The sequence below is a fragment of the Electrophorus electricus genome, chromosome 6, assembly GCF_013358815.1.
Source record: "Electrophorus electricus isolate fEleEle1 chromosome 6, fEleEle1.pri, whole genome shotgun sequence".
Taxonomy (NCBI): domain Eukaryota; kingdom Metazoa; phylum Chordata; class Actinopteri; order Gymnotiformes; family Gymnotidae; genus Electrophorus; species Electrophorus electricus.
Genome location: NC_049540.1, coordinates 29,375,259 through 29,384,533, shown reverse-complemented (window position 1 = coordinate 29,384,533; position 9,275 = coordinate 29,375,259). Strand labels below are relative to the sequence as shown.

The following is a 9,275-nucleotide window of genomic DNA, read 5'->3' as shown; positions in this document are numbered from 1 at the left end:
GAGGAGGCTGTGATCTGCAACACTGATGTTCAGTGGTTTTGGAAGACTGGACCTTTAACCCGTATCTCCCGTGTTTGTATCCAAACACAAAAATCGAAAACAAAAACCAGAAGGTAGGCACAATACAGCTATAAAAAGCCTGAGAGCCCAAATACACAGGGACGTGCACTTTGTTTTGTTTTGGGGTGAGTAGTGTTTTGGATGTCTGGGGGCTGTTTGTGCGTGTCCAGAATCCTCTGTAGTCACCTGCGTCTCATACACTTTTTGGAATGAAGTTTCTTTTTTTTTCTTCTGAGACCTTTTCTGCACTCTGCTGCAGATAAGAGATCCTTAGCTGAAGAACCCAGTGCGGGACCAGGTGGTGTGGAGACACTCCCTCCTGACTGGTAGAGTGTCTAACCCCATCTAACATGCTTATGTTGACACTGCAGGGAATACAGAATGTGTCTACAGAGAAGTTCTTGTGATCTGTGGCAGTTACCCCCCCAGTACTGAAGACCTTTTCCTTCTGTCCTGACCAGTCCAGAAAGCAGCAGTGTCCAGTCTGGCTGAGGTTACTTCTAACTCCAGTATAAGACACTTGGCCCAGGTGATGAGTGTGTCTGAGTGAGGTGTGTTGCCAGATGTGTTGGAGCAAACCTCTGGTGGGATGGATCTCTCCAATCTGGGCACCTGTGCTGTAGTGGAGCAAAGTAACTGAGAGAGGAGCTGCACTCGTGAAGCTGAGTGCAGTAACACAGCGGGGCTGATGAATGATATTATTGAATATTGCGGTAATTTAGTGGTGGATTATTTTTAAGGAAACTATTGTTCTGTTGATTTCTGTCAAATATCATTACAATATTATTTTTTTAAATGGTTTTGCCAGTAAACACACATTATTAACTTTTTAGCCCTATCATGATGAGCATTTTAACATAATCTAGCAGTGTGTTTGAGTCTGAATCACACTTTTAAACCAGTTAATACTTGTTAACGACGTGAATCAAATTCTTTTTTTCCCCCTTTAGTGTTATTTCTTTACAGAATTTGTTTGTCTACATTTACATTATAGCTCCGGCCTACATGAACTGTACGAGATCACAGTTGGTTCACACAGGTGTATACGTGTAACGGTGAGGAGGTGGACGCCTGTTCAGAGAAGAGCAGCTTTATTAGGTGCAAATCCACAACCAGAGTCGCTGTAGTAGTCCAGAGTCACATTACCAACACAGAGAGCACGGGGATACATGATCAACCCAAACCCACGAACGCAAACAGGGAAAACAGGCTATAACAGATACGAGGAAGAACTCTGAGACTAACACACACACGAAAGCTAGGAGTACAAAACTCACATCCATTCATTCACACACAATGAACAGCCAACACACAGCCATCAAGACAGGGTTTAAATACCTGAATTAACAAAACCAGAAACGAGGGACAGGTGTGGAAACCCAAACGAGGGACGGAGAAAACAAAACCATGGGATGGAACAACCAGGAACCAAAGAAAAACAGACACGACAAGAAAACATGGAAACAGGGATGTCAGGAGGGTGACGATATGAGTCATATGAGGTCACACAGGTGTGAGTATAAGCGTTCTGCTTAAATTTAAGCACCAGGGTAGGCTGAATTAAACAGCAGGTTTTCTCCCCCACTGCCTGAAATGAGGCATTTTACACACAAATTGGTCAATAGCCAAATTGTGGAAACAGCAAAACTGGTGGGAAAAAAATCTCTAATGTAAGGGGGACTTTTATTACAGTGATTCAAACATTTTCCCCACTTTGAGGTGTGCGGTTAAGCTGTAAGATACTTTAGCAGCCCAGGACTAGCTCAGTGAAATCCTGGCTCAAATAAGCCAAAAAGTGTAGCTTTTTGAGATCTTTGCATTTTTCAAGACTTTTATGTTCAACTAAGGTAACCTTCCCCTGAACATCTGTGTGGTCTCTTGTGGTTTGCTACGATACATTCTGATTGGTTTTCACCCGGCGATAGCCACTAATTTGGCCTGACGTGACGGTTAATGTGTTGGACCCCACCTGTGCATGTGCAGTCAGTGAGCTTGGCATGAGCCCTGCTGGAGCACAGCCAGAACAGCAAACTAAAGTGGAGGTGTGTGTGTGGGTGAGAGAGAGAGTTTGCGTGGCAGAGCATTATGCTAGAAGCTGAGGAGGTTTTCAGAAGAGTGATGTTCTGTTGTACAGGTGAGGTGAGTCCCACTAGGGAGTCCATGAACAGTTCTTTCCTCCAGTGTCTCTGAAACAACCCCAAGGAGACAGCCGAGTTTTCCCAGCTCCGTGTGTGGAACTTGGCTCAGGAACGTAGCAAAAGGAGTTTTTAGGAGAGAGACAACCAAAGGGCAAACTGCATACTGCAGGATATGTGCGCACACACACACACGCACGCGTGCAGGTGGCCATTTTAACAGTGCCTGAATCATCTGCCTGTAAGAAATGAATGATGTAAGAAGAGTTTAGATTTGCACCCGAACTGTCTGGTCTAGTAATGACACTCCCAACTGTGAGGTTTTAGAGGATTGGGCTGTATTCAGCACTGGCTCTTGGTTCTGGCAGTATCTTGGTTTAAGAGAACTTTTGCCTAACATATTTATACTAAGGATACTTTCCAGGGGACAGGACTAAAGGCAGCCTGGGTGCTTGCTAAAGGCCGTAAACGCTAACGGAACTGCCATTTCCAAGGTCATAAATCTATATGCTCCTTGACGATACTGCATCTTGGAAATCACATTTAGGCGTGTGTGTGTATGTGAGTGTGTGTGCACGCACGCATGAGTGTTTGTTTTTATTTGTATATTTCATGCTGAGCTCATCCTGCCATACACAGCTATTGTTTGTGTATGTCATCTCAACTAAGACATTATGATTCCGGATATTGGGTTTATCTGCAAAATTCTCTAAATACCTGGAAAATTGGCCTTGCTGTAAAATGTCCTGAATACAGGCAAATCCACTTGACTTGGGCATCAGCTGGTCCAGCCTGATGTCATCCTTAGAATAGGAACAATGACGACCCGGTCTTCCAGCTCAGGGTTGGGCTAGTGACCTCTACCCTGGCAGAAGAAACACTAACAGCTGTGCATCGCAATAGTCGGCCTGTTCTTACCCAACACTCTTCACCTGAGCTGGTGCCCGAGGGCGCTGTTGTGCCAGTCCGACTTGATGGAGGCTATTTTGTAAGAACTTTTCTTTGCTCCTGTCTGCGTTTGCCTTTACATGGATATGAATAGCTCTTGATGAAATGCTACATGCTCATGAAAGGTGTGTGTGTGTGTGTTGTCAGACTCAGTGCAGTTGGATGGTCCTGATGAGCTCGATCAGTTGTATGACAGCCTGTACTGCCCTGCCTGTGACAAATCCTTCAAATCTGACAAAGCGTGAGTATCTCACTCTCTCTCACTCACACACACAACCGCGTTACAATGCCTCATCATCCACTCTGCCCCGCCTCCCACAACAGCATGAAGAACCATGAAAAGTCCCGGAAGCACAGAGATATGGTGACGTTGGTACGGCAGCAGATGGAGGAGGAGGAGTTTCTGGCTCAGAGTGATGGCGAGGAAGAAGAGGACGATGAGGATGAGGATGAGCACGAGGGCAAAGACGACTGGCCCAGACAGAAGTGAGTCGGGGCTTATTAAAGCTGTTACTGCACAGTAGGGCCGTGAGGCTGGACTGTACCTGTAGCTACTGGGATACAGCGTAGTCAGGAGTCCAGATTTCCAGTTCCCTGTCTGCCTTCCGGCAGAACCACAATCCGTATATACAGTCTATATATACGGTGTACGTATAGACTGTGTGTATACAGTGGGTTGTCATCCTTCTGGAGTGAACTGGAAACTGCTTACCATTGGTTAGTGTGATCTCGGTGTGTCGCTGGGTCACGAACATGTCGAATCAAATGCTTGTATTTTTAACAGCTAGTTTATCACCTAATACCTAAAAGTAGAAACTCACTACATGCTAATCAGTTAAGATGTATGCAGCGGGGGGGAAATACCAAAAGCAGAAAGGACTTCAGTTCTTAGTGATCAGCACTTCCTTTCCTTTCGAAGACACACACTAATTCCATGCCATAACTTCACTATACCAGACTAATTCCATGCCATAACTTCACTATACCAGACTAATTCCACGCCATCACTACACTATACCAGACTAATTCCACGCCATAACTTCACTATACCAGACTAATTCCACGCCATCACTACACTATACCAGACTAATTCCACGCCATAACTTCACTATACCAGACTAATTCCACGCCATAACTTCACTATACCAGACTAATTCCACGCCATAACTTCACTATACCAGACTAATTCCACGCCATCACTACACTATACCAGACTAATTGCACGCCATCACTACACTATACCAGACTAATTCCACGCCATCACTACACTATACCAGACTAATTCCACGCCATAACTTCACTATACCAGACTAATTCCACGCCATAACTTCACTATACCAGACTAATTCCACGCCATAACTTCACTATACCAGACTAATTGCACGCCATCACTACACTATACCAGACTAATTCCACGCCATCACTTCACTATACCAGACTAATTCCACGCCATAACTTCACTATACCAGACTAATTCCACGCCATAACTTCACTATACCAGACTAATTGCATGCCATCACTACACTATACCAGACTAATTCCACGCCATAACTTCACTATACCAGACTAATTCCACGCCATAACTTCACTATACCAGACTAATTCCACGCCATAACTTCACTATACCAGACTAATTGCACGCCATCACTACACTATACCAGACTAATTCCACGCCATAACTTCACTATACCAGACTAATTCCACGCCATCACTACACTATACCAGACTAATTCCACGCCATAACTTCACTATACCAGACTAATTCCACGCCATAACTTCACTATACCAGACTAATTGCATGCCATCACTACACTATACCAGACTAATTCCACGCCATCACTACACTATACCAGACTAATTCCACGCCATAACTTCACTATACCAGACTAATTCCACGCCATCACTACACTATACCAGACTAATTCCACGCCATAACTTCACTATACCAGACTAATTCCACGCCATAACTTCACTATACCAGACTAATTGCACGCCATCACTACACTATACCAGACTAATTCCACGCCATCACTTCACTATACCAGACTAATTCCACGCCATAACTTCACTATACCAGACTAATTGCACGCCATCACTACACTATACCAGACTAATTCCACGCCATAACTTCACTATACCAGACTAATTCCACGCCATCACTACACTATACCAGACTAATTCCACGCCATAACTTCACTATACCAGACTAATTCCACGCCATCACTACACTATACCAGACTAATTCCACGCCATCACTACACTATACCAGACTAATTCCACGCCATAACTTCACTATACCAGACTAATTCCACGCCATCACTACACTATACCAGACTAATTCCACGCCATAACTTCACTATACCAGACTAATTCCACGCCATCACTACACTATACCAGACTAATTCCACGCCATCACTTCACTATACCAGACTAATTCCACGCCATCACTACACTATACCAGACTAATTCCACGCCATCACTACACTATACCAGACTAATTCCACGCCATAACTTCACTATACCAGACTAATTCCACGCCATCACTACACTATACCAGACTAATTCCACGCCATAACTTCACTATACCAGACTAATTCCACGCCATCACTACACTATACCAGACTAATTCCACGCCATAACTTCACTATACCAGACTAATTCCACGCCATAACTTCACTATACCAGACTAATTGCACGCCATCACTACACTATACCAGACTAATTCCACGCCATCACTTCACTATACCAGACTAATTCCACGCCATCACTACACTATACCAGACTAATTCCACGCCATAACTTCACTATACCAGACTAATTCCACGCCATCACTACACTATACCAGACTAATTCCACGCCATAACTTCACTATACCAGACTAATTCCACGCCATCACTACACTATACCAGACTAATTCCACGCCATAACTTCACTATACCAGACTAATTCCACGCCATAACTTCACTATACCAGACTAATTCCACGCCATCACTACACTATACCAGACTAATTGCACGCCATCACTACACTATACCAGACTAATTCCACGCCATCACTACACTATACCAGACTAATTCCACGCCATAACTTCACTATACCAGACTAATTCCACGCCATAACTTCACTATACCAGACTAATTGCACGCCATCACTACACTATACCAGACTAATTCCACGCCATCACTTCACTATACCAGACTAATTCCACGCCATAACTTCACTATACCAGACTAATTCCACGCCATAACTTCACTATACCAGACTAATTGCATGCCATCACTACACTATACCAGACTAATTCCACGCCATAACTTCACTATACCAGACTAATTCCACGCCATAACTTCACTATACCAGACTAATTCCACGCCATAACTTCACTATACCAGACTAATTGCACGCCATCACTACACTATACCAGACTAATTCCACGCCATAACTTCACTATACCAGACTAATTCCACGCCATCACTACACTATACCAGACTAATTCCACGCCATAACTTCACTATACCAGACTAATTCCACGCCATCACTACACTATACCAGACTAATTCCACGCCATAACTTCACTATACCAGACTAATTCCATGCCAGCACTACACTATACCAGACTAATTGCACGCCATCACTACACTATACCAGACTAATTCCACGCCATAACTTCACTATACCAGACTAATTCCACGCCATCACTACACTATACCAGACTAATTCCACGCCATAACTTCACTATACCAGACTAATTCCACGCCATCACTACACTATACCAGACTAATTCCACGCCATAACTTCACTATACCAGACTAATTCCATGCCATAACTTCACTATACCAGACTAATTCCACGCCATAACTTCACTATACCAGACTAATTCCACGCCATCACTACACTATACCAGACTAATTGCACGCCATCACTACACTATACCAGACTAATTGCACGCCATCACTACACTATACCAGACTAATTCCACGCCATAACTTCACTATACCAGACTAATTCCACGCCATCACTACACTATACCAGACTAATTCCACGCCATAACTTCACTATACCAGACTAATTCCACGCCATCACTACACTATACCAGACTAATTCCACGCCATAACTTCACTATACCAGACTAATTCCATGCCAGCACTACACTATACCAGACTAATTCCACGCCATCACTACACTATACCAGACTAATTCCATGCCCTAGGTACACTATGCCTAACTTAAATGCTGTAAGTAGGTGTCAAGTTTGGTAAGTAAAACATATTTGAGATTTCTAGTTCAAAGTGGTCAGTGCTGTTATCTAGTTAGATGTCTTGTCATATTACTGTCCCCCTATAATCCTCCATTTAGGTTTAATTAACTTGCCCACTGTACAGAGATAAGACGATAGAATCCTTTGTGTTTGTTGCGTTGTTATTTCAGATTTAAAGAAGAGAGAAGGTGTATGCACATTTTACACCAGTGTGGCACCTTTATCGGACTTGCGCATCTTGTCTGAGTGCACGTGTGTAAGGGCGGTTATATAAATATAGTATAGTAGAGTGAGATGTACATTCACAGCGCCTTCTCGCTTGTTATGGGCGCTGGTTTCGTGCACTATGGTTAAGGGCTGGCTGTGTGAGAGCCCTGTGGGGTTCGCACGTCTGTTGGCAGTGTTCTATCCTCGCTACTTTTGGCAGCAGGTCCACAACAAGGTCTTTCTCACGCTAACGGCAGTCTGTCAGCAGAGGATTCCGTTTCAAAATAAAGGTTGCTGAATTCAATTTGTTCCCTGCAAAATTGGTGTCTGTTGATTAGTCAGTGAAGTTTCAGTAATTCATTCATCTTGAGGGGTGGGCTGCAGCGCCAGTGGTAGACATGACTGTCTGATCTTTAAGTATCTTCTGCCTCTGGCTGATAAAGACATGCTTGTGTTGCCTGCAGATTGTCTAAAAAACAGAAGAAGAAGAAACGTCAGCAGAGAGCCGCGACTGTAAGTGCTACCTGTAGGCTGCAGGTGGGATTACATCTACAGCATTCAGCTGACACTTTTATCCAAAGTAACTAGTCATGGTTGAGGGTTAAGGGTCTTGCTCAGAGGCCCAACAGTGGCAACTTGGCAGTGGTGGGACTTGAACCAGCAACCTACTGATTACTAGTCAAGGACCTTAACCACTGAGCTGCCACTGCTAACAGTGTACTTCATACTGCACCTTTCACACATTGTAAAAACTGTTTTACCTTTTAGCTTGAGTACATTTAAGCCTCGGACACATGCGTTTGTTCCATAGGACCTTCCAGAAGAACTGAAGGCTGAGAGTCCAGCCACAAACCTCACAGAGGACATCGTGCCACCAGGCCAAACAGGCAATAGTGAAGACACCCCAGCCTCACCTGAGGACCCCACGCAGGAAATGACTAAGCAGGCGTCTGAAGCCAACAGAAGGTGAGCGTGGTGGCTGGGACCAGAGTTTAGTGTGTGTATTTACATATCTGTGTGTGAATCTGTACTGTTCTCCTCCCTCAACTGTGTTTGCAGCTCCGGAAAGACCAAAAGCAAAAAAGGTGGAAAAGACTCTAAAAAGAACAACAAACCTCATGGGGGTGGAGAAGTAAACCAAGAGGTGGGTGTGTGTGTGTGGGTGTGTGTGGGTGGGGGTGGGGGTGTCAACTGAGTGTTAGCGAAATTCGGTCTAGTGCAATGCTGAAGAAAAACTGTCAGCAGTTTTAAGATCATCTTGGTTGTGAGTGTGTGCACATATGCAACTTGCTGCATTTCACAAAGAAGCTGAGCATTCTCTCTCCCTCTGGCTGTCTCTCTCCCCACACCCTGGTTTGTGTGTGCAGAAAGAGGGAAACCTGCGATGCGTCACCTGCCAGTTTGAGTTTGCTAGCAGAAACAAGCTGTTTGACCATCTGAAGGTCACAGGTCACGCCACAGCCCTTACTTCCACCAACCAGCCAACCAGCAAGAGGGACAGGAGGAAACACCGATGACCAGAACAGCCAACCCAGTGATGATGATGATGATGATTATTGTTGTTGATATTATTAAAGACTGAAGAAGCTTCTTGCTGGAGGAGTTTTATTCTTTAAAAAAAAACCATTGCGTGCATGTGTGCATACTGGAAGTGAGGGCTGTGTGTGTGT

The 9,275-nt window shown here is 44.3% G+C and overlaps 1 protein-coding gene across 2 annotated transcripts in view; it reads left to right on the top strand.

Moving 5' to 3' along the window:
- Nucleotides 1-9,202, top strand: part of dnajc21 (DnaJ heat shock protein family (Hsp40) member C21) — a 19,725-nt gene extending 10,523 nt beyond the window's left edge. Inside the window, exons 7-12 of one of the 2 annotated variants that reach the window (XM_035527638.1) lie at nucleotides 3,291-3,384; nucleotides 3,468-3,629; nucleotides 8,070-8,118; nucleotides 8,417-8,571; nucleotides 8,665-8,749; nucleotides 8,973-9,202. In XM_035527638.1, coding sequence (XP_035383531.1) covers nucleotides 3,291-3,384; nucleotides 3,468-3,629; nucleotides 8,070-8,118; nucleotides 8,417-8,571; nucleotides 8,665-8,749; nucleotides 8,973-9,122 — 695 coding nt within the window. In that variant the 3' untranslated portion in view covers nucleotides 9,123-9,202. Of the gene's footprint in view, nucleotides 1-3,290; nucleotides 3,385-3,467; nucleotides 3,630-8,069; nucleotides 8,143-8,416; nucleotides 8,572-8,664; nucleotides 8,750-8,972 lie in introns of both variants that reach the window. The other variant, XM_035527637.1, reaches the window with a different exon arrangement.
- Nucleotides 9,203-9,275: the final 73 nt, after the last annotated feature.